General features: G+C 44.7%; 1 protein-coding gene across 4 annotated transcripts in view; it reads left to right on the plus strand.

Annotated features, from left to right (window-relative positions):
• EIF4G1 (eukaryotic translation initiation factor 4 gamma 1) overlaps nucleotides 1-25,976 on the plus strand; it is a 75,240-nt gene that overhangs the window by 22,442 nt on the left and 26,822 nt on the right. For 2 of the 4 annotated variants that reach the window (XM_066603315.1, XM_066603331.1), the window contains exons 2-8: nucleotides 10,441-10,537; nucleotides 11,593-11,679; nucleotides 15,091-15,111; nucleotides 18,244-18,411; nucleotides 18,521-18,617; nucleotides 20,457-20,563; nucleotides 25,548-25,640. In XM_066603315.1, coding sequence (XP_066459412.1) covers nucleotides 10,475-10,537; nucleotides 11,593-11,679; nucleotides 15,091-15,111; nucleotides 18,244-18,411; nucleotides 18,521-18,617; nucleotides 20,457-20,563; nucleotides 25,548-25,640 — 636 coding nt within the window. In that variant the 5' untranslated portion in view covers nucleotides 10,441-10,474. The remainder of the gene's footprint in view (nucleotides 1-10,440; nucleotides 10,538-11,592; nucleotides 11,680-15,090; nucleotides 15,112-18,243; nucleotides 18,412-18,520; nucleotides 18,618-20,456; nucleotides 20,564-25,547; nucleotides 25,641-25,976) is intronic. The other 2 variants (XM_066603324.1, XM_066603340.1) reach the window with 1 other exon arrangement.

Genomic DNA, 25,976 nt, shown 5'->3' on the forward strand with positions numbered 1-25,976 from the left:
ACGAGATTTCTCAGAAACCTCGTCCACACGGGACGGCCAATCCGCTGCGGTAAATCCGTCAGAATATGCAGCATGTCTATTTACTTTTTTTGTTTGTTTTCGTCGCGGCCGCGCTCTCCTCTATGGGAGCGCCGGCCGCAACGGAAAAGCAAGCGCCGGCCGGGCCGCTTCAAAGCCGCGGCGGTTCTCCCGGCAGAAATCTCGCGGTTTTTGCTGCGGCCAAACCGCGAGATTTCCGACGGAAATCCGCCCTGTGTGAATCCAGCCTAAGACCACCACTATTGGGGTATAAGCATAGGCGGGAGATTTGATGTTTTTTTTTAAGGTGCTGTGGGCAATTATTTGAGGAATCTTAGGAGAAAAACCATACAAACTTGGTTGTTTTTGTATCCAGCAAGGCAACAGTTCTAACCACTGAGCCAGCTTGCTGCCATCTCACAATGGCACTCCTGTGGTCATTGTCCTGTGATTTTGCTGCTACTGCATGTCAGTGTATAGGTGTAATGCTTTTAACAGCTCCCTAGAATTTAAAGGGACACTAAGAAAAATAACTGTCAGCTTTTTTTATTTTATTTTTTTGCACGGTCAGCAATTTTCCAGTATTTGACCTATTCCTGACAGTGCCAGTTAGTATCCAAAAGAGAAGACATAGGGACAAGTTTTTTTTTTCTTTTCCTATTTTGTAGTGCGCTGCCTGTGTTTACCACTAGAGGCATAGGATGTTTGTTTGAGTCCTGTCCACTCAACAGGTATACAAAAATATAGTTTTCTGAGCATGAACTATTGTTAAAGTGACATTCTGGTGAAAACACATTTTTCACTACCCTACCCTGCCCCCTCACCTGATTGTCACACTCTGGAGGTCTCCTGAGTGTATAGCAGTCACATCTATGCAGTGCAGCCTCCTGTATGATACTTATCAGGCACCATCTTAATGTCAAAATTTTTCCATGCTCCCATTCTCTATGCTGTAACATTCCCATGATACATCAGCACAGCATCATATTACCAGCTACAGCCAGTGCCATCTCCACCTGCAGGTAAGACACTACCATTACCTTTTATATTCTATTTTCACCTGATTAAGCTACCGATCATAAGAATACAGTAATGAAGATGAGCTGTGATCGCCTTCATTATAACTGTGGGACAGCAGTAACTGTGCTAGGAATTTGTGCCCTCCCTTCCCCTGTAATTGTTTATTTTTTTTTTATGTGAAACTAACCTTTTGCACCGATAAGTATTCAGACACTTTCTTATGACACTTCTCTTGATCAATCAAGGAGTAGAAACATCTCAAAGATGAAGTGTACTTGGTAAGGGGAAATACGCCCACAGTGACGGCACCGCTGCTGGCAGGGCGGCGGCAACAGTTAGAACTGCAGGGGAGATGGCATTGGAACACTTACAACAGGAGACCGCAGTGGTGAGTGCCAGGACTTGTGAGGCCGAGGAAGGGGAGCCAGCCGGGCAGCCAAACATGAAGAGGGGGCGTCACCACCCTGTCAAGCACCCACAATTGTCTCTACCCCTACTTCCTGGTGGTAACAAGATACAATAATACCCAGTGCAGCCTCCACCAATATGAGCTTTGACAGAGTGCCCAAAAAGAAGCTCCTTATACAAAAGCCGCATGGAGTTTGCTAAAAAGCACCCCTAGGGCTCTCGGACTGTGCGAAACAAGCAGGGCTGTGGAGTCGGTTAGTCAAGCCTCTGTCTCGGACTCCCAACTTCACAGCCCTGGAGGGAACATTAATTTATGCAAAGTTTAGGTCTACTTTAACTTGCCTAAGGCCGGCTTCACATGACCGGATTCCTGTTGTGGAATCCGTGGTCGGTGTCCAGATGGAGGAACCAAAGCAAATCGCACGCATTGAAAGGCATGTACTTTTTGGTTTTTCCTTCATGGATACAAATTGTGTGTTCCATGAGTGGAGGAAAAATCACACCATGCTCTATTTTCCTGCAGACTCCACGCAGTAGGGTCTTCATTGAAGTCAATGAAGGCTCTCTGAGCTGCAGCCCCTCCGCAATTGACATTGTTGACGGGTTGCACCTGCCTCATCGCCTAAAACAATGTGGGAAATGCAATGTTTTATTTTTTTTCTAAATTATGCACTGTGTGTGACTGACAATGAGTATCCGTGGTCACCTGCATTACAGGCTTTGCAGGTATGCTGGGTCACAGCTGGTTCATTGGTGTGCAGGCGGCCGTAGTGTCTGGAAGTTCTCTCTAGCAGTTCTGAGATGAATGCAGGAAGCCCACTGCTGCCTCCACTTGTCTACCTAGTACCATCCCTACAGTGAAGCATGGTGGTGGCAGCATCGTGCTGTGGGGTGTTTCTTAGTGGGTGGGCTGGGAGACTAGTCAGGGTTGATGGAAAGCTGAATGAAGCAAAGGGACCTTCCTAGGCAAAAGGTCCACCTTCCATTAAGACTAACCCTAAGCACACAGCTAGGACAACACAGGAGTGGCTTAGGGACAACTGAATGGTCCAGCCAGAGTGCTGACTTGCACCCATTCTAACCTCTCTGGAGAGACCTGGAATTGGCGTCAACAGACGGCCCATCCAGACAGAGCTGGAGACGAATGGCAGAAAATCCCCAAATCCAGGTGAAGGGGTGTGAAGACTTTCTAAATGCATTGTTTAGTGGGGGCTAGGTACACAATGAATGGGGGAGGAGGGGAAACTCACTGGAGTGGTTCTTTTAACGCCTAGCTCCTCCATGGTATAAACATGCTCTTTCAAACTTTAACATTTGCACCAAATTCTACAACAAATGAGCATTTCTTTGGAGTTTGCCGTCTATGATATTGCTAGACTTTTTTTTTTCTCTCCAGCATTGTACTGGATTTTCTTGTGGCGTTTCTGATGGATGTGAACCATAGTATGTCCTAACCAGCTAGTGGCTGTGGGAGAGACGTGCTTCGCCATAAGAGTCCTGACCAATGGACATTGTTGCTGACACATCCCAACCACCACACAGTGCTTGGGATGACCATGCTTGTACCTGACTTCACACTGAAACACATCAGCAAATGTGAAAAGTTTGCCTATCTTGTTTCTTCACAGTTAGGTTCAGGCTAAACTGCAATTCTGGACACCACACGTGTTGCACCACCAAGGACTGAACAATGGTCCTTCTACTTTGAATCCTAATGTAAATAAATGCGGTCCCGTCGGGACTCGCAAGTTGCTGCAAGCCAGCAATCACTAGAAATCTTAGCAGATTTTGAATTCCTGTGATTGTTGGGTTGTGGCAAGTTGTAACAGGACTGGATTCACTTACATTGCCCTCTAGGGCCGCATGACATGTCTTGTGGCCAAAGTTGACGTGTAGTAGCCCCAACCCCAAAGTTTCTCCCCTCGAGTTTTTTTTTTTTTTTAACGTTGAATGTGGCTCCCAACCATCCCTCAAAGTTGGCTGTGGCCCCCGGAGTACAGGAGGTTGGAGAGCTCTGCCCCAAGTTGTGGATTTGCTGCGTGTGTGTTTCCTTGCCTGTTGTTGAAGTCGATGGAGAAAGCCTGCAGCGTCAGGAAGCTTCTACCGCATGGCACTGCAGTGCTTGCTTTCAGAGAAGCAGAACCAGTTCCAAGGACAGTTAGGTCCATGATGGTGACAGATGTCTTCTAGCCTCTCAGTGATGCCGCCTATTTTGGACCTAAGAGCGCAACTTTTTTTGGCACTTTTGAAAAGCTATAACTTTTAAAAACAAATTGCCATTGGCCTAGCGATATAAGATCCTGTTTTTGTGTGGCAAGCTGTAGGTTTTATGGGTACCATTTTTGAGGTCCATAAAATGATTGTAGAACGTCTTTTTTGTCCTTTTTTTTTGAATAGGGTGAGGGGGGAAAAAAACTAAATTCTGCTATTTTTCAGAGTGTTCATGCAATATAAATGAAATTTTTTTCCGCATGTCAGTACAATTATGACGATACAAAAAATGTTTTTGTTCACTTTTTCACATCGTGCAGTTTTCGTTAAGCCTTCGCTCATCCATCGTTGTCTCATGCTGAAAGACAACGATGAGCCTTATCAGGGATTCACAGCGGGATACAGCTGATACTATTGTTTCAGCTGTATCCCGCTCCTTTATGACAGGCTGAGTATGAAGACCAGAGCGGTCCAGCTGTGTTCTCTAGACCACGCTCGGAGCGCCCGGCTGTATAACAGCTGGGTGCTCTGTGTAGAAAATATCTGGATGCAGAAGACAAGCTGGGACACCCCACTTGTCTTCTGCATCCTCCGCTGGCAGCGAAAGTTGATCACTCATCTTGAGCGATCATCTTGCGCTGTAAATGGCACAACGATTATCGCTCAAAAGTCGCTTGAGCAACATTTTTTGAGCAATTATCGGTGTGTCTAAATGGGCCTTAAGGCTTTTTCTTTACTAATGACCTATCTACATGATGGTTCATCAGTATTCATAGGTCGTCCTTATCAGATTGTCAGAGGACCCACACCTGGCACCCCGCCAATCACCTGTTTGCCCAAGTGGCAATGTGCTGAAAGTAGCGCAACACCATACACTGTGTGGTGGCCTGAAATGGTATTGCAAGCTCAGTCCCATTCAAGTGAATTCCCACCTTGGACATTAATCCGTATATCGTTCATTTGTTTCTATGAAGGCTATGAGGCTCCTGGTTTACATGACTAGAAGTTAATAGAGGGAGCAGTGGGCGACATTGTCAACAGTTACTACTTCATTCTCTGTCTCCATGGGGCAGCAGTCATCCTCCCAGGTGAGACTGTCAGGGGCCCCCATTCTGGTGATGGATGTAGATATGTCATAAATGTTAAACAGGGATGAATACCCCTTTCAAGCAAAAACTATGATCATAAAATGATGATTTACCATTTATCCCTTCTTGTGGAGCAGTACATCGTCCCAAACGTGTGTTCTGTGAATGCTGCCAGCCTGGACATGCCCTTCACTTGCCTCTACTACTCTGAAGCCTGACTTGGCCTTCACAACTGGCATGCGGCATAGAAATGACAACTGCCAACCACCACAGTTATGGCCGTTGTATTTACTATGCTGTCTGCCAGATTGGCATATGCCAGTGCCATTCAGTGGCCAAGGACAAGTCAGGCTACAGCTAAGACCTTGTAGAGGAAAGTGGGGGTTCTCCAAGCTGGCAACATTCAGTTAACACCACCTTAGGGAGACTTCCTTTGTGTGAAATCATCGCCAACACACTAGTGTATTTTTGGGGTCTGTGTGCTCCGTGGAATTCCACTCGCATGTTCCAGCTATAGCCTATGGGACTATATGCATGTCTGTCTCATGGTCAAGAAATGAGATGTGCCATTGCATAAGAGTGCTGCTTCCATGTATGTCAGATGGCACGTGGACTGGTTGTCCGATGGGAGTTGTCTGAGTGTCTCTGGTGCACCTAGAATAACAATAAGTTTTGGGACTGGATTGTGTGAGTACTATGAATTGAACCATAAGGTGCAGTATATGTGCTGTAGGCCAGACTCGCCAGCATGGTAGTGTCCACGTATGACCATTAGGCAGCTCCGTAGACTTGTGATGGGGGTCGGGTTGTTGAGGACTTATTGGCATTGTGTATTTCTATGGGTTGGGGTACTGTGGGGGATGGGTATATGAGGATAAAACTGCTGCATTTTCAGGGCTTTTGGGGTGTATTTTCCATCATTGTGCAGTATATTTTTACTGGCTGAATACATGCATCGCATGTACATGGGACGAACTGTCGGGCAAGCGCTGCCTGATGGCGTATTGCCACCATTCACTGTGTGCAGGCAGTCCGACGGGAGTGTAGAACTTTTACCAACTCCTAATCGTCCCGTGTAAATGGGCCCTATGAAGTTGGGTTGGTTTCACATCTGCAGCAGGGATTCCCATTTCCTGCTCCATTCGGGGAGTAGGAAAGGCGAATCCCTGGGAGCGAAACGGCTCCGTCTCTGGACAGAAATGAACAGTGCTGGAACAACCCCATTTACTCTAATGGGGTATGCCCAACTGAGCTGGATCTGCAACAGAAACTCTAGCCGGAGGTTCCAACACAGATGTGAAACCAGCCTAAATTGGTGTATTCAGGCTTTTTTTATTTTTTAATTAGTATATTGTGCAATAATATTAAAAAAATATGCATGTCCTTATTTGGTCCATATTTACAGACTAAAATCGCCCATGGAAGTCTATGGGAGTGTTGGGCTGCTCACAGGAAGTCTATAAAACCCTGCATTTTACAGCGTTTTCAAATGCGTTTGAAAGTGTTTTTTAGCGCACCCTATTATTGCAGTGGGTTAGGAGAATGGAGCAGACAGCGCTAGAAAATTGCGGCGTTAGAAATGACACGCTCGATCGCTTATCTGAGAAGTCCCATTGAAGTCAATGGAGGCTTTTTTACAGCGTTTAGCATGACGTTTGAAACTGTGTTAAAGCTGTAAAAAAACCAAAAAAACCTGCGTGAGTGGCCAAAAACCCAAAAAAGCACTTGTTGCGTTACGTGTGTCTTTTTTAATTTTCTTTTTTCTTTTGTATGTTGCAGAAATGGGCCTGTTTCTCACGCTGGTGTGAATGAGCCCCTCTAGTATGTGGCCATTCTCTGTGCAGTGAGTACTGGGAGGGGGAGGCAGGGGTTTGCAGTTTCTGGGCCAGGAATGCTTTCTACCTGTTGGGCTGGTCTGAAGGAGTTAGGTTTGGGCTGGGGGTGGGATCCATCTGCACATATGCTGCTGCCCCTTTCATATGCAATGAAGTGAACCAACTAGATCTCCTCCCAAATGTTATCTGTGGGCCAGTGGGGGGAGGGGCCGCCCTATATCAGCCCTGCTGCATTACCCTTCCACCATACTGTGTGCCGGAAGTTCCAGCTCCACATGCTAAGTGTGGCCATTGTGTCGTGTCCTGTGTGATCCCTCTACAGCTGGATCCTTGCGGGTTGTGTGTACATGCACATGCTGTCGTCTTATCTGAGGATACTGGGATTATATGCGGCTTCCATATCGTCCATTGGTGAACCGTGGGATCGCTGTGACCCCCTTGGGTCCTCCTAGTTTGTGGCTGCTGGGGATTCCGCTTCCCTGCTCTGTATTTGCAGCCGTATCGCAACGGAATCTTCGGCCGGAAGTCAGAGCGGCCTTGCAGTAAGGATATTGGTCAGCTGGTTAAGATGCATCTTGGTTCAGGAGCAGCTTACAGGTAATATGGCCATTTCTTACAACTCCTAAAAAATGTACATTGGTTATTATGCAGGAGAACAATGGATCGGCCAAGCATGCGGCATGCTGATGACTGTCACACCTAGCAGATCTCGGTGTGGATCTACAGTAGCTTTTACCCTTTCAATTGCATTCAGTTGAAATCTGCTGCAGATCTGCGACAATCTGCAGCATGTCGGCTACGTGTGAACGCTCTTAGACATTATTAGTGAATCTGCCCCATTGTTTGTGGTACACTTAAAGGGGTTATCTGGGGACGTAGTCCAAACCTTCTCCGTCTGCGGTAGTGAAATGGCTGTTACCTTCCCTGCCACTGCCGTTTCACCAGTTCTGCTAAACTTCCTGCGAACGATGACGACCCGATGCCAAGTCACGTGAGCGCCACAGCTATTCACCGGCTAAAGGGCAATGGTGATTGGCTGCAGCGGTCGCATGGCTATTTTGTTGGGGATGTCCAGGAAGTAAAGACCAGGGGGGGGGGGGGGGGCAGGTGAAACCGCAGCAGCTGGTGAAACAGGGGGCAGAGAAGGTATATAACTGAGGAAAGGCAGCACACAAGTGTGAACACGGCATAAATCACCCCGCAGGTGCAATGTGACATACAGCGATTTTTGTCTTTGGATCCTGCCAGTTTTGATGGCAAATTTGGGGTCTGACAAATAAAATCGCCATATGCCTTTTGTCTGAAGAAACCTGGATCCATCACATTGACTCTTAAAACCTTTTTTTTTTTTCCTTTTTCCTTTCTTCCAGAGAAGAGTTTGCCAGGTTACTTTTTGATAACCCAGTCTTGTGTCTGGAGAGGGGGGGGGGGGGGGAGGTGTAAAGTGATCAGATAGCTTTGTTGTGATCTGTGTCCTCATTAGCTATTGTCTCCATGATGGACAATGCTTTGGGTTATATATGAAGGCCATTGTTGAGCCGCAGAAGAGATTTCTAGTAACTCCTCTTCTGATTGAGGAGCCGTGGTCTCTTTTCACTTTACGCTTGTGATTCAAATTAACAGATGCAACAATCCCATTTCTATGGGAACTTTTAAGCGTAGCGATAAAAGGTTTGCTCACGCCAGCTATGTCGCAGTTTGCTCATTCGCTCTCCCGGTCAGTTTGAACACAGTGGTTCAGCTCACTGCATCCGTGAATGAGATGAACTGGTGTTTAATCCGAACAAGCCTACGATTTTCATTTTTGCATAAAGGGAAGGATAAGCAAATTATTGTTCGTCCGTTGGCCGTAAACACCAAGCGATTATCGTGTTTAAGCAGTCCCGAATTATTGTGTTAATGCACTTGTAGTCAGTGGCCGGGTGTAAACAAAGCTTAGCATTTGTATAGCTGGGTGTGAGGGCCTGCCCGGCCTTCTCTGGGGTCTAAAACTGGATGGATCTGAACGGCTGGCCATTATTCCTTCGCCTTACAATAGGCTCTTCATTAAATTGTTTGTGTTGTTGAGATAACACTGACTTGATTGGTGACACCAACCATTTGGCTTGATTAGGCCTTTGTCATGTGTAGGAAGCCTAGCTCCTTGTCTGGGGCATCAAGTGATTGTCCTCCAATACCGCTTATCTCATATTACTGTCAAACGTTTAGCATGCAGGGTCACTTGGTGCTTGGTCTAGGGTTAGTGTTTGAGCAATTAAACATTCTTAAGCTAATTTCACATGGGCGAGTGCGATATCTGGCCATATAACCCTGCCCAGTGTCATGCTCTCCAACGTCCAATTTCCCTGCGGATGCGAGGTATTTATGTCAAAAACACCTGGCATCCTTGGGGCAATTGCACATTGGCACATATGATATCAAGCCGTGTTTCGGGGAAGTAGCGATCCTCTGGAGCACCTGGAGGTTGCTGAGTGTTTCCCATTGTTTTCATCACATTTGTGTGCACCTCGCATGCAGGGCAATGGAATGTGTCAACCATTGTCGTAAATGGGGCTGGCAAAGCGAGGGAATGCCCAAAGATGGGACATGCCGCAAATTTTTATTTTTATTTTTTCCCTGCACGGTGATGTGGGGGGTGGAATCACTCAAATATGATCCCATTCAAAAGAATAGGGTTTGTATCCGTGCGTCTCTCAACACGCAAATTTCATGCGACTTGATTAGCAATGTGAAACTGGCCATATAAATATCATTTTTTTTTAAAAGCCGGAGTGGCTTATAAAGGTGCCTATACAACTTAACTGTGCAACAGCGGTTTTCCCCCCATACAACTAGTGTTATTCTTTCTTTTCCCCAACATCATTTGATGGGGGAAAGTTGAGCGCTCTCTACACATTAGAGGGTTGTCCGGCCCTGCCATTATTGGCGCAGTTGGACGACACAGCTCTGTGTATAGGTCCATAACCCCTTATTGGCCAGGCCTGTTTGGGCTCGGATCACTAGTTAATATTCTAGCAGTGCCCCACCCCCACCCCCTTGCATTTCAGCAGCCATAAACCATTTTTTGCTGTGAGGTCTTGATTGGTTTCTTCGTAATTTGCGGTCCATAGTCTTAGTTTTCTATAGTTGCACAGCACTGTACCCCATGACCCGTTCAATGCTTCAGGTTATTAGTCTTATGCAATACATGCGGTGACTTTATAACGTGATATATGCACAATAATTGCAGACCTCTTCCGGTGTCTGTAAATTGTCTAACAAGTCCTGTAGTTTATAGGCGGGCTTGGAGCCGCTCCAGACGCCAGGATCTTGCTGGCTGACGACATGGAGGAGGAATGCTGGCCAAACGTGGAATATTTGTAGAAGCACCGTGTGAGCAGAGGGTTTGGTGCCTTGTAAAATGAGTCAGGATGACCTTCAGCTCCGCTCGATGCTCTACAGTTGGCCAATTCTAGAATTCCTGGCCGCCGTACACGGTCACTGTAATCATTTGTGTCCATAATCTGTTCAGGTCTTAAAATATTTTAGTAAATTCGATGTTTAAAATGAGCCGTAAATGTAATGATAAAGCAAACAGAAAAAGATTGTCCATGGGGATCCTCCGGAGCAGAGATCCTCCCGATCCCAGTGGGCAGTACCTAATCTAAGGGGTGGGGCTGTGTGCCTGGCATGTATTCAGCAGAAGTAGCAATGGGGGTACTGCTGCCGCCATTTACCTTACATTCTGAGATCGGGCTGACTCGGGTATTAGTTGAGGCATGAGAGAGAAAACCAAATCCTATTTTCCTATTTTTATCTTGTTTTATGTAATCTAAATCTGTACAGTAGTTTCTGACTGCCGTGTCTTATTTTATTTGTAGACCTTGTGGGGGACCCTATGCAGCAGCACATGAGATGAGCAAAACCACACAGCCTATAGGAGGACCCCCTACTGCCCCTTCCCCTGGACTCCCACAGGTAGGTGTTTCCTAACTTGTGGCAGGGCAGTCTTACTAGACGCTGCTAGAAAGCTTACAGCATTAAGGCCCATTTACACGTAACGATTGTCACTCAAATGAACGAATGTGCACGATAATCGTTACGTCTAAACGCGAGCCATCGTACTCTTTTCGTTCGTCGCTCAGTTTCATCCTGCATAAAAATCATCATGGGCTCGCTCACTTCTCCTTCCGGCTAATCACTACCGCTCAGTGTTTCACAAGGAATGGGAGCGCTGAGGGAGAAGTGAACAATTGTGTCTGTCTAAACATTCTGCACGAGCGAGAACAGCTGCGAACAAATTAGCAGTGGTATCACTCGCAAGCGTTCAAATGGCAATCTGCTCGTGTAAGAGTGGCATTACTAAGTTATTTACTTCCAGTCCAGTAGAGAGTAACTTCAATTTGGGATGTGTGGGTAGATGATCAAACTGCAACATTTTGCATGGTAACTGTGCCTCCAGCAATACGGTTTCCTTGAAAATAAGACCTAGTAGAGGTTTTGCTGAAGTGCTAAATAGAAGACCTCCCCCAAAAGTAAGACCTAGCTCTGTCCCTGCTGTGCGAATCTTCTGTGAGCTGGTGGCCGGAAGCTGCAATACCATCCCCGTTGATGGTTACAGTCTCCAGACAGTGTGTGGGAGCCAGGTACTTGACAGCCCTTATTTTTTTGTGGCTCTGTTTGTCACTCAGGCAACCAGTGTATCACTTAGATTCTTTAGGGGTTTGTCTGGTTATTCTGGTTTGTGATGACAACTACAGTATATAATAAATGTTCTTTTTTTTGTTCAACAATAAATGTGAATTCTTCTTCATGGAAAAATAAGACATCCCCTGAAAATAAGACCTAGCGCATCTTTGGGAGCAAATTAATATAAAACACTGTCTTATTTTCAGGGAAATAGGATAGTACTTGTTCTAGATGCACAATCTGTATAATGATACAGGGAATATTGCACTGAACACTAATTCATTGAATGCTTGTTTAAATTCAGTGTTTGATTACCATTGTTCTTCACTTCTCTCTGATTGCAGTCAGCATTCCCCACTGCACCCACAGCCCCTGTGGTGTTTGGGCCTCCACAGACTCCACAAATGAATACGCAGTCTCAACCTCGACAAGTAAGTAGCCTAATACACTAGTGAAGACACGTGACCTTTCCCTTGAGTGTGCCATCAAAAATCTTTTCTAGTTACATTAAACGTATTTTTACAAAACCTTTTTTTGTACTTAAACTCCTTTAAAATTAAAAAAAAATTATATTCAGACAATTTCCAGGACTAACGTTAAAATAGCACCACCTGCTTTTCTATTGTCAACTTCTGTAATAGTTCCATGGTGGTGTCACCTACTCAGGCTCCACTGGGTATAAGGATGGATTAGCGGCTGCTTCTGAAGTTGCTGCGTCTTCTCTGATGCCAGGAGAGATGCTGAGTGAGTGAGACCTGCTGTAAGGGAATGTGACAGGGAGCCCGGTGATGGATGGATTTTTTTATACTCCCTGCAATCAAGCGCTGTCCGTTCCCATGAGCATAGACTTGTATAGGAGAGTGCGCACATGGGACTCTGAAAAGTCAGATTTCTATGCTGCGTGCAGGATCGTGGGAACAGGCAAGTACAAAAAATACAGACAGGTTTCTTTTTAAACTATCAGCTATACGTTTTTTGGACAGCCCCTTTCCATTGTATAAAAATCTTTTAGATATGGCAGAAAGTGACATAAGTCTTGGCACACCTTCTTACTGCTTTCTCTGTGCTTGATTCAAACTAGTCACCCTGGAGCTTATATTGAAACTGGGCAGACTGGAATTTCAGCTTAACAAAAAGCGAGTGAGAGATTTATCCTCTACTTGTTACAAACTGTATTGAATCACCAATGACCATTTTTGCTGGCTGTTGAGCAGCTCAGAACAGTGCAGATCCTTGCAGAAGCCTACTTTAACCCCTTCATGACAGCCCTATAGTGTTTTACGTCCTGCCACTGCAGGAAGTGTATGAAGGGAGATCGCGCGGTGATCTCCTTTCATACATCCCAGGTGCCGGCTGTTTCTTTATTGGGTTTATTAAACCTTTTATTCTGACAGCATTTAAATCCCCCAAACGATGTTCCGGGGTCCTGTACGCCCTCCAGTGATGAGATCGCAGGCAGGTGTCCTGTCAGCCGAGGGCCTTCTGAAAGGCCCCAGGACTGTCATAGCAGAATGCCTATCAAGCCATCCCCGTGGGCATTACATCATACTGAAGGATCGATCAAAGTATCGCAAGTTTAAAAAAAAAAAAAGTAAAAATAAGATCAATAAAGTTTTGCTACTTATTAAAAATAAAAGTAATTAAAAAAACAAACTCTTCTGCCATATTTATAATAAAAGAATCTAAATCAAAAATACATATTTGGTATCGCTGTGTCCGCGAAAGTCCGATCTATCAAAATAACGCATTATTTACCCCTACACATTGAAAATTTCAGAACGCCATAAAAGCGCTTTTCTGGTCACCCTGTCTTTAAGAAATAATGCAATAAAAAGCGATCAAAAAGTTGTATGCATTCCAAAATGGTACTAACGGGGAAACTACAGGATGTCCCTCAAAAAAATGAGACTTCGTACAACTATGTCGACGGAAAAATAAAAGCTATTGCATGCAGAAGGTGGCGGCAGGAAATAATTAAAAAAAAAATGTAAATCTTTGACAAAAAAACTACTACTGCAAAAAAATGTAACCACATAGGTTTGGTATCATAGTAACCGTACTGACCCATAGAATAAAGTCATGTCATTTTTGTTGCAGTTTGTGCGCCGTAGAAACAAGATGCATTGAAAGATGGCGGAATGTCATTTTTTTTCCATTTCTCTCCACTTAGATTTTTTTCATTATATAGTATTGAAAAATACAACTCGTCCCACAATAAACAAGCCCTCATACAGCTACATTGAGGAATAAATAAAGGAGTTACGATTTTTTTAAAATGGGGAGGAAAAATGAAAATAGAAAAAAAACACTCTGTCACTAAGGGGTTAAGAGTAGAGGTCCTAAGGATCATGGTTGAGATAGCACTAAATCTCTCTGCAAGGCTGAATTTTCAGCTTTTGCTCAAAGAATCTGGTGATGCGTTTCACGGACATCACTGGTGAGGCGGCTGCTGGGCGCTGCTCATATTTTTATTGGAGACTCAGTTCGGTGTCGGCTTTGCAGATTCTGTTTTTGACAGGACAGTAGCCCTGCTAGCAGCAATCTTATGCTTTTCCTTATCTTCGCCTTAATTTAAGAACTATCTTAGTGCCACTTGTGTGTTCCGCATTTCTTGCAGTCACAATGTGTGTAATTACTATCCCTGGACTGTTAAATAGATTGTATTAACATTCTGCTAAGCATCTTGCATGCGCTTGTGTAAGTGGCAGAGGTCGATAAGGGACAGGTTATACTTAAAACCCTTTTACACGGAACGATCATCATTCAAAAAATCGTTGGATCATGCAAACTTGAGCAATGGTGATCGTTTGCTTCTCGTTCGTCATTTGTTTTATGCAGACATAATTTGCTGGTTCGCACGTTGTTGCATGTGAGCAGAGATCGTTCAGCCGTCCACATTCACTGGTATAGGGGATGTGAACGACTGAACACATTGCGAACGCAATTGCAAAGGATTTATCTGCCTTAAACAAGCCAATGATTTATCGCTAGAGATGAGCGAGCATACTCGATAAGGAAAACTACTCGAGCGAGTAGTGCCTTATTCGAGTACCTGCCCGCTCATCTCTAAAGATTCGGGTGCCGGCAGGGAGGAACGGAGGGGAGATCTCTCTCCCCCCTGGTCGCCACAACTCCCCTCTCACCCGCGCCGGCAGTCGAATCTTTAGAGACGAGCGGGCAGGTACTCTAATAAGGCACTACTCGAGTAGTTTGCCTTAGCGAGTATGCTCGCTCATTTCTGTTTATCGCTCTGTGTAAAAGATGGGCAGTGAAAGCTTTATTGCGCCAGGCCTCAATGTTATCCTTTTGGTCTCATCTACCTCCTCCCCGGCGTTGGTTGAGCTTGGAATAGTCACACAAGCTTGTTTTCCTCCCCAATGTGATTGACACTATACCCGCTATATGTTTACACGTGTTACATGGTATTTCCATCTCAGAGTGCTGGCATATCATTAGGCTGTGCAGGTACTTGATGGGTTCAACTCTGGGTACTGAGGATGAAAGGACTGCTGCATGAATTTGGTGCTGTCCCACTAAAAGGTTCCCTAATGAAGGGGACAGTACTAAGCCGGCACTGCGGCCCCTTCATTCTCCAACGGTCATAGTCCCACTGGTCACGGAGGGATGGCTTATCCTAGTGATATGCTAGCAGTTGGTAAGATGTGAATACCCCTTTAATCTGTGTATTGAGATTCTAAAATCCTGGCTGCATGTGTTCTTGTCCCTTGGCATATCCCCTCTTCCTCTTGTACTTTTCTGATCGCCCCTTCTTGTGTAGATTTTCACGTTTGTCTCCTTCCACCCTCTGCTTCTTCCTTTTTTTCCGCTGCTGCTTCTAACAGGCAGGATTCAGATCTATTCAGGTAATGCTTTAATTTGTCTTCTAGTATCAGATGTCTTTTTCTCAATGATGCAAAGTTATGGATCCTTAAACTGTTTTGTAATTTTGGATGCAACCTGCTGCTTCAATCTGGGATAAACGTCTCGTCATCCACAGTGCTTGTCGCTTAAGGTGGCCGTACACGTTAGATAGTGGTCAGCATCTCGCCTGGCACCCCCATACACATGTGGAGGAGCGTGCATGTGTTCTGAATGTAGCAAGGGGAAACCCATCACTGAAAGAAGACTAAAATCTATAAAAAAAATAATGCAGAGCTGATCCAGAGAAAAATATTGTTAAAGGCAACCTGTGACCTCCTTACAGTACCAAAAATATATGCAACTTTTTTAACGGGATGATTATCGCTCACTTTTTAATCAGCGTAAAAACCATTGCGGGCTTCACGTTCCATGTAAACGGTGAAGCGCTGAGCGAGAACCCCCGTGATCCAGCAGTGAAGTCTGTCTGTGTAAACGCTCTACACGACTGCCCACGACCTTAGCAGTTATGTCAACGCTGGTGCAGTTGTTTATCTGACTGTCGGCTCGTGTTATGGTGCTGTTAGGGGAGGTGTATTAAACTGGAGATCCTTAATAGACCATGAACCCATACATAACTACATGGTGCTCAAGGGAGGTGACAGATTGCCTTTAAATTCTATTATGGATGGCTATATGTATTACTATAGTAGCCTTTTACTAAAGTGGTGAGGTGTGTTAGGGCTCTTACCCACTTGCGTTTTTTTTGCATTTTTTTTTTTTGCGTGATTGTCAATGGGACTTTCTAATGTTAAACACATCTCAGGTTTGTTTGTAATTTTTGTGCGATGTGTTTTTAACATTAGAAAGTCCCATTGACAATCGTGTTATAAAAACACAAGTGGGTAAGAGCCCTTACTCCAATATCCTGAAGATGGATTAGGGGGATTGCCGTCTCTAAGACTAGGTGCACACGGCTGTAACCGCAGGTTGCTCCCTAGGGGGATTTACATGGGACACCCGTCTAGGCTGTTCGATATACCTTGTGGGGCATTGCATGACCTATTTCTTGCATAAAGCTCCCCATACACATGGGATTTTGGTCGGTCAGAATGGGGCTGATCAGTCAAAGGTTGGATAATTTGTAGGAATAATCTGACGATCAACATGCCAGGATAAACTAGCAGATCAGAGAAATAGTTTGTAGAACAAAAAAAACCTTAACCCTTTGCAATCCAATTTTGGATTCAGGGTTTCCTAGGGGGCTTTCTCTTTCTGCCATTATACAATGGTGCCATCTGCTGGCTAGAGCCAGTACTGCGGTATGGGACAAGCTGGAGAGGCCCCCGATAACAGAGCGGACAGTAATATACAGTAAGAATACCCTGCCGGACGTCTTACAACATCGGAGCTGTACAGCCTTCAATCAGAATGTCTTCAGACGTCAGACAGTGGATTGGAAAGGGTTAAGCTTAGTGGGATTGTGCATAGTGGTGAATGATTCGCCATAATTGGCTGATCACGACATACGTATGTACTTTCAGCTAATGGTCAAAAACCTGCTTTTTAAGCAGACAGCCTTCCATCAGCCAACATAAATGGTAGCTGCTGTTTAATTTTCAAAAGATTGGTTTAAGTTGTCCATTTGGAGCGACTTTTATTGTGTATGGCCAATGTAATGCAAGACACTATGCAGATCTTCATGCATAAAGTCTAAGTGGAGATGGGCTGTTTCAGGCTCTTCTGGAAATATTTGTGGATGGAGTCACCAAACAATGTCCAAACTCCGGTCTGAGTGTTTCCTTATCAGTTCTCTCACAGTTCTATCATCTTTCCATTGATAACTTATCTTCCCCTGCAGTATTGCCTGTATTAAACTGGAGATCATTAATAGGCTGTGAACCCATGCGATGGAGTAGCTGCTGACTTGTTTGGGATCTGCACTGAAAAGTTAGTTTAAAGGGGTTTCCCAGTACCATCATATTGATGACCTATCATCAGGATAGGTCATTGATGTCAGATTGCCACTCGGGACCCTTACCGATCATCTGATTGAACAAGCTGTGAGCGCTTATTGGTCACATGGCCTAAGAGGAACTCTCTTCCATTCAAGTGAATGGGATTCTGAGCTGTAATACAAGGCATAACCTCTATGAAGTGTAGAGCACTGTGCCTGCTATGCAGGGAATTGACAGTAGCACTTGCCTGTATGGCGTGACCACTTCAAACAGATGATAGGCAAGGGGCCCTGTGGGCAGACCCCTACCGATCTGCCCCACAGTAACCACCTTAAAGTATAACTTAATGCATGAAAATGGGCTTTTACATGGCAGGTAGTACAAATTTAAAAGGAGTTTAGCTTAGCAATAAAGTATGTGTATTATATAGATAATATAAAATGTAATTGCTCCAATGGAACTAAGTTAACCCTTTCCAATCCACTGTCTGACATCTAAAGACATTATGATTTAAGGCTGTACAGCTCTGATGTTAGAAGATGTCCGTCAGGGTTCTCTTACTGTATATTGCCAGCCTCTCTGCTGTCTGAGCCTATCCAACGTGTCACCTCATGCAGTACTGGCTTTAGCCAGCATATAGCGCAGTTGTATAACAGCAGAAAAAGAGTAAGCCCCCTAGGAAACCCAGGATACAAATTGGATTGGAAAGGGTTAAACTATGTCATCTGACGTTATAGTCAAGTAGTCTTACTTCTCTCCCGCACTTTGTATGTTAGAGAAAGGTAAGGGGCAAATATCAGGCAGTTTGAGTGTATGATCAGACTTCTGAGGGTTTGTTTGTAGTCTGTAACCATGGAGATACATAGGTCTGAATAGAAGCTGTATACACTACTGTGAAGTATTTGTAATCAAGAGTGCACATGGCCGAGTGTCTGATGGCTTGTCTAAATTTTTCTTTTTCCCTAAGAGGTGTAAAGTAGATCAGGTTTTCTTGTCAAAGTGCCCCATGCTGTACAGAGCAAAATATAATCCCCAGTAGTAGCCGTGATCTGATTTGGGCGAGCACACATGTATAGCTTTTATTTGTGATCGGTTAGCGGTTTATAGATATTTTCGATGTGTACTGTGGCTGATGTAACAGTTGGGTTTTCTGATCTCTGTGATTTCCCACTTCTGCAGCATTACTATCCGAGCAGGACACAGCCTCCTAGCACCGCCACTAGAGTTCAGACTGGATCTACAGCTCGTGCAGTGCCCCCTGCCCATGTGTACCCCGCTGGTTCCCAGGTGATGATGATACCCTCACAATTATCCTACACCTCCCAGGGCTACTATATACAAGGACAGGTAAGTGCACACTTTTTTTTTCTCTCCTGGTGATGCTTACCTGTATATTCTTCATGTGTTGCTTAGCCCTGGAGCTCTAGAGTCAATGCCATGCATATTTGTTTTGTAGGGTCGCTCCTATGTGATGCCCACACAACAGTACCCTGTACAGCCTGGCGCCCCTGGATTCTTTCCTAGTGCCAGCCCCACAGAGTACGGCACTTACGGTAAGTGTTAATCTAAAACTTTGAGATGAAGCATATAACAGTTGCTTGCTTTATTTTTTTAGAGAATGTGTGGTTTTTTTTTTGTGCAAATTGTATGTATGGAAGAGAGTGGTGTGTATATGGGGTGGGGGGGGGGGGGAGACGTTGGGGAAGCTGAGCTATAATGGCACTTTTGTCCAAAGAGTTGACTGCTGAAAAGTGAGCGTGTTATAAGGCTCACAGGGCAGTGATTTCCAAAATGGGCGATTTCAACCAAAACTGTTCGTCTGGTAAAATGTAACAAATTATCACATTAGCCAATCAATAAGACAGTCATCTGTAAAGAAGATGGCTGTGTGTCAAGTTTTAGTTGCTAGCCCACAATTAATCTTTGAAAGAACCTTCCCAGAAAGCTCGTTCATCCTTCACCAGGTATCATTAAAAGTGTATGGCAAGTTTAAAAGACGTTAGCGGCAAGGTGGTCTAAGGGCATGGTCTCATACCAGAGCCCTGCAGTCATGCAAGTAGGCGCAGCTTGCAAATGAGTTGTTAAATGACTGTTAAATAGATGCACTATCTTGGGCAAACTACAGTTTCTCCCCAAAGCCCTACCCTGGTTTTTGGGGAAGGCTTGAAATAGAAGCCCTAGCTAAAGTGCATGGAAAAAAAAAAATCAATACTTACCTGGCCCGTGGCGTCTGAGTCCTTTGCGATGGTTCCCAATGCTGCGGCACGCTGCCGTGTCCTCTGCTCTGAGAAATCCTCTTCTTTGAATACCCCGTCTCCAACAAAGCGAGCGCTGTGATTGGATCGAGCGCTAGCCAATCGAGCGAGAACTCGATCATTTACAGCCATTCAGTGAAGAACATCACTGAATGGCTGTGAGGGGCTGACACTCGATCTAATCGCACGCTTTGCTGTAGACGGGGTATTCAAAACCCCGTCACCAGAAAGAAGAGGATATCTCAGAGACCAGCAGCGCGAGGCACCGGGACGTCACGGATCCTCTGAAAATAAGACACTGTGCTTCTTTTGGGGCAAAAATTAATATAAGACAATGTCTTATTTTTGGGAAACATGGTATGTGACTAATAAAGGGGTTGTGCCAAGATTTAATATTCTCCTTTATAATTGGTGCATAACTTTCTGAGCAGTGGGGGGTGGGGTGGGGGGTAATGAGGGTCTCAGATTGTAGGCGCAGTGCGCACTCATCGTAGCTTGTACTATAGTCCGCTGCGCAAATCTCTAATGGAAAATACACAGCATAAAGGCTACATGTGGTCATACGCTTAATGTAAGGACTTGGAAAAATAACATTCTTAGATTTAAACATCAAAATATTCAGATAATTGCTATAGATTTTGAACATATTACCAATTTTGTCTGTATCATGTAGTTTTTCTAGTTGTGCCTGAGGAATGCACTTCAGTACTTTGGGTTTCTGTAACTTTGCATCTGCTAATGAAGGGTTTGCTGCTCTAGCTATACTTAGTTAACTTTGCCTGTCTGTCCAACTTTTATTTGGGCCCCACCCATTGTGTTTGTCATAGATGCCTTAGCCGTGCGATCTCTTCAGCTGCTTTCCGCACCTCCCCCTTCATGATGTTTATATGATCAAGCGTTGACTATATTTAGTCCCGTGTAGCTGCGATGTAGAAGGAGAGCTCCCAGGGTTTAGTGGGGGATGTGGTGCAGCAAGTTAACAGCTGGCACATGGGCTTTTGGGGCCTTTTCAGGAGTGCAAGGAACTTGTCGGAGTTGAGGTTTGTGGGTTTTTATCACATATGTTAAGTATTTAACTCTTGCTTGCTTTCTAATTGTTCACCTTCTGCTTCTAAACCCTCTTTCCCCTCACTATAGCTGGAGCGTATTACCCGGCCCAGCAGCAGTTTCCTCCTGGGGTGCCTGGAGCTCAAGTGATGATTAATCAGCAACAAGCCATTCCTCCAAAAAGGGAACGAAAGACGGTGAGTAGGAAGGACTTGGAAGCGTCATGTGCAAACGTTGTGTTCCTCAGTTGTGGGTTGTCTTACTCTGAACTGTACATGGGCACATCAGTGACAGATGCTGGTTTAATTTACGTTTAAAGGGATATTCCGGGCACAAACTACCATTTTAAGATCTAATGTACATCACAAGAAGTCATTGTGTAATAGGCTCACTGCACCTGGTCTAGCTACTTTCTTCAGTTTTTGTTATGTGACCCTCTACCTGAAAAATATCTTTACTTCCTCTATCTCGTCCGCATTTGCTACTTCCTCCCTGTCCATAGCCTCCAACATCCTGTGAGCAGTGCATGATGGGAGGGGGGCAGGAGGGAAGCACTATGTTGCTCGTGCGCGGATCAGAGTGCCGTAGGCTCCTGCCTGTCTGCTGCAGCAGCGCTCTCTGGCTCTGAGAGAGAGAGAGAGAGGGAGGTTGGTGCTGAAGTTGTAGGACCTATAGCTGTGGGCGGAGCTACAGTGCTGGCCGGTAATACAAGCTCTATGCATGCTGGGAGGTGTAGGTAACAGTGTGTTGCAGTGTTTACTATGGAAGTGATGCATGCGCAAACAGTGGCAGATTGGAGGCTGCATGGGACAAACAAGAGGGTCCAGATGAAAGGTGTGTAGGTTGCCAATAATTAGCTGTCCCTCCTAGACTTGAGGATTTTCAGAATTTCCATTTTGTACCCCAAAAACCTCTTTAAATCATGTCAGTGCTTTTGTTAAATAGTTTTTTTTTAAAGCTAGCATTAGAGGTCCATCATTTGCATTTTAGCATCGCCGTGGCCGCTACACCTGTAACATCTGCTGACGTAACTAAACCAAGTTTAGATCAATGTAAAGCCCAATAATCTAAGGTTGGCCGGGTTACTCTACAGGACAGTGGGCATTGTGACTGCATTACAGCTGTCTGGAATCAGGCTATAGTTGATATTTACTGAGGATTTAAGGGATAATCTGTTTCTAATCTGTTTCTTAGTAGTATATGTAAAGTCACAAGATATACCTGTTGGCATAGAAAGGAAATTGCTACAGTATGCATTGTGTGAGGGCTGCACAAGAGCTGAACCTCTAATGTAGTGATTGCCAACCACGGTTTCTTGGAACCTGACCAGGGGTTTCCTAGAAGACAGCAGGAGCTCAGTCTGCTCATCAGTCCTTGCACATGGAGGCACTGCCGGCAACAAATCTGGACTAGGATAGAAAGTTCTAGAATGCTTTATGCTCCCTTACGTTAAGCTTTTCTGGTGCAGGAAAGGAGTACATGAAGCGTTCACAGGTTAGTAGGCCACATTGTCAAATAGGATCCCTCTCAAGGACTGCAATCAAACTTGGTGGCATTCCCATCTGCGACATTTATGGCATGTGGATAGTATATATGTGGGACTACCGTCTATTGGGAGAATATGGAAATGGATGGTCAAGTATTTCATAACCCCCCCCATAATCTGCAATGGAGAGGGAGACACTCCTCTGTGCAGCGCTGAAGAGGGGATTACAGGAACGGCTCTTGTATTGATATATGGAGGTTTGAGAGATTGACCCTCTACCTATCAGGTATTTGTGGTACGTCATGTGGATATTCCATAGTAACATACTCCAGGCAGCACTCCGGTATTTACTTGCTGCTTTTTTGCGTCGGGACCCGTTGTGCTCCTGGCACTAAGGACCGGAGTGTGCCAGCATGGTTTGCCACAGGCTGTCATGGCAGTGCTGCCTTATTATATAGGTATACCTCGGTGACTTGTGAGTTTTGGCTCTCACGAAGAACCAATGTCCATAGCTATAAGCGGGTTGTCTCATGAAGGCAACCCTTTCGTATGCCCTATTAGGTGCACAAAACAATGTATAGACAGTGCAAAAGTCGGGTGAATTGCTGCATTCACCTCTATGGCAGATTTCTTCTTTAGGAATTATTTAGGACAAAATGAATTGATTATAGGGAAGCTGAAAGGGACACTTCACTCCTGTTGCAAAGACCATTTTTTTCTTTTAGTGTTCACTAACTTTTAAATGGGTATGTGCTTATATGCTTACCAATATGATACCTATCCAAAGTGCAAATAACTTTACCTAAAGTGGCGTTTAATGTGCTCAAAAATCACTCTAAAAGTAGTGGGCGTTTAGGGGTCTCCCTTCTATTTTGCTGGCCACTGCCTGTTGTCATGTGAAATCCACCTCCAGCAGCAGAGCCATCGCGACAGATTACAAGTGGAGGTAGGTCATGAATTGAAGCTGTCTTCTACCAGAGAAATCTGGTAGGAGGAATATGTTGCTGGAGACACTTGTGTGAGTCCCTCTGCAGATGTTGCTGCAGCTTCTTGTACGACCTATTTCACATGACAGTTTGCATTGGATAGCACACAGATACATCGGTACGCGGCCCAATTTCCATTGACCCAGCAAATTGTAGTTACTATTCACATTTGTTTAAACTGATGCGAATAGAACTTGTAGTGTTTTTTTTTCTTTCTTTTTTTCACCTGTCTGAATAATTTAATTGACTGTTATGGAGTCTGTGGAATACATGGATAGCACAGGGCCAGAATATATGGGTCATTAACTGTTTGACCTCTCCCCAGTGCTTGATGTGCATCTGCGCAGATCAGTACTACTCTGTAATGTCCTCCATGCTGCTGCTTCTCTATGTGTGAGGATGGAGATGGCGCTCTTCTGTGTACAGTGTATGGGAGACCACATAGCAGTTATCTCCTCACTAGCTTGGGATAGACTGAGAATTGGATATATAGGCTACAAAGATAAAAACAAGTGTAAGGCTGCCTGTCCACGGGCGTTGCGATATCCCGCAGTGGATCTCCGCGGTGAGCCTATCTGACAGGCCAACCGCAGAGAATCGCGGCAATTCGCAGCATGCTGCGATTTTTACCACCTGCGAGCAGAGAATCGATATGATTTTCCGCTCGTGGATGTCGGGGCTGCGCTTTTCATAGCAACGCTATGGAAAGCGTTCACTGCGTTCCCCGTGGCTGGATTATTGCCGCAGGGAACGCAGTGAAAATGCGCTTGTGGACAGGAGCCCTAAGATGCAATATACAAGTCACAGCCAGAAAGTGGTGCTCCTCATGTACACACCACAGCTTATTTTGAAGAGAAAAGAGAAAAAGCCACCCACTAATAGTAATGCAAAATAACTTTTTTTTTTTTTGTCAAATTCCTAGCTTCCGGTGTTAGTACATCGTTAGCTCTGGGGGAGGGACTATCTTCATAGGTTCAGCTTCCTGCTCATACACTGCTCTGAGAGCTGCAGTCAGTGTGTACACAATCTTTTCCTCTCCTAACCTGCTATGTGCACTTGTTATGTTGTAGGCATTATGTGTGTCCCAGTAGCACACAGTGTGAAATATATGTTAAAAGATAAAAGCACAGGATTTTCTAAAACTGGTATTCTTATACACTTCGGCTCAGAACAATCAGACAGACACCTCTACCGCTGTTGCAGGACAAATATTTTATGGAATTTTGCAGGCTGAATCTCAGACAAGATCTATTAATTTATACATTGGCACGAATAACCACCTGGATCCAGGCAGGCCTAGTTGGCCTTTTTAGGTGCTTCCGCATTCAGTAAAATTACCTTTATAAGGTATAGGTCATTAATTGGCAGCTAGGGATTAGTTTCGGGGTAGGGCTTAACCTTCCTGCGATAAATTCGCGTGTAGCCGCGATGCACAATTTTTCACAAACGCATTGCTGACACTACAAAATCATATTGATAAAGCTGCAGTTTTTAGTTGCAGTGATATCGCTGTGGCTCGTGTAAAAGAGGCCTAATAAGAATGCTGCTGCTTCGCCCGCTGACAACTCAAGACACATAATGCCTATAATATAAAGATAACTGCACATAGTAAGTCAGGACAGGTAGAGATTGTGTACACACTGGCTAGAGATCTGAGAGCAGTATGACTGCAGGGAAGCGGATACTGTTGAGACCGATCCTCCCCACAGCTAAGAAAGTTGGCCAAGGTCCCAGTTGCTAGAGAAGCTGAATGCCTAACGACAAGCAGTGGAGCTGTGCTTCAGCCCCGATTTTAAGTGGTATAAAGATATATTACAAGATTGATGAAACACACAGGGCATTAGAAAAGCATAGGTGTCTGAAAAGTTAGGTACTCTAAGTTGTGGTGACCCATCACCATTTGCTCAGACAGACTGTTTGAGATTAGCTTGCTGGGTGTGACCTTACTCGGCATTACTTAGACTTGTAAAGGTAACCTCAAAATTATTAAGGACAGGAATTTACAAGGAAAAGCCATACTAATTACAGATGATACTCCGCCTCATAGCATCTTAGACATTGACTGTAGATATTTGCCGGCGTCCGGTATCGGGTGAGATAATATGCTTTGAACTTCTGTTTTTGGGGGAGTTTCATACTATGGACATGGTCCCTTTTTTGAAGTTTCACAGTATGCTTACTTCACTTCTGCTTGGTCTTTGTACTTCTTTCCTTAGCCTGACGGATGCTTAAGGCAAACTGCTAAGTGTATTGTGTTTATGCTGGAGGAGCGAATAGCATGTCTCTTTACTGACCCTTTAATCATTACATAGCGGTATCTGTGCACAATCTGAGTGGGTGAAACAAGGTTAGAACTTCCGAGCTTTGGTCTGGGTTGTGTTTGCCTTCCACACGCTGCTGCTCTATGCTTGAGAGTGGATTTTGGCGGTTCTCCAGAGATACTTGGCTTGCGCTCATTTCCCTTCCAGCATGTGGCGATGTTGTTTCTCCACGTGGCTGTTATTGGGTCCCGGAAGTCTTTCTAAGTTCTTCCGATGCTTGATCCTAACCCGTCATGTGAAAGCGACGTTCTTGATTAAGTGACCCAGCAAAGGTGCTTCTTGCTCGATTTTAACCTTTTACAGCAGATGGATTAATAAGTGTCTTGAACTAGGATATAGTATAGTAAAACTCATGTGACTTAATAGATTTATTTTATTCTTGAACCAGATAAGGATTAGAGATCCCAACCAAGGAGGGAAAGACGTTACAGATGAAATTTTGTCAGGAGGAAGGACATCATCGACGCCCACGCCTCCACAGGTAATCCCGAACTACTTCCAGAATCATGCTAAGTTTGGCTATACCCTCTGTTTGAATACTTTGGATTATACAGAATTCTAATGTAATGTTGGATTGTAACCTTTATGAAAATTGGGGCATTTGGTTCGTCTTCATGATAAATATAAGAATCCCTGGCCTAACTGGCGAAGAGAACCAACGCACATGACTTCAGCTCCAGGCTAAAATCTCGGAAATCCTTACGAAATCCTGCTTGTTCAATCGCTTCCAGCAGCCCAGACAAGTGCTGCTCTTTACTGCGGCCAACTGGGACTCAACTGTAGCAGCAGGAGCTGCTGATCTTCAGAGCTCGCTTGT

The sequence above is a fragment of the Eleutherodactylus coqui genome, chromosome 1, assembly GCF_035609145.1.
Source record: "Eleutherodactylus coqui strain aEleCoq1 chromosome 1, aEleCoq1.hap1, whole genome shotgun sequence".
NCBI classification, from domain to species: domain Eukaryota; kingdom Metazoa; phylum Chordata; class Amphibia; order Anura; family Eleutherodactylidae; genus Eleutherodactylus; species Eleutherodactylus coqui.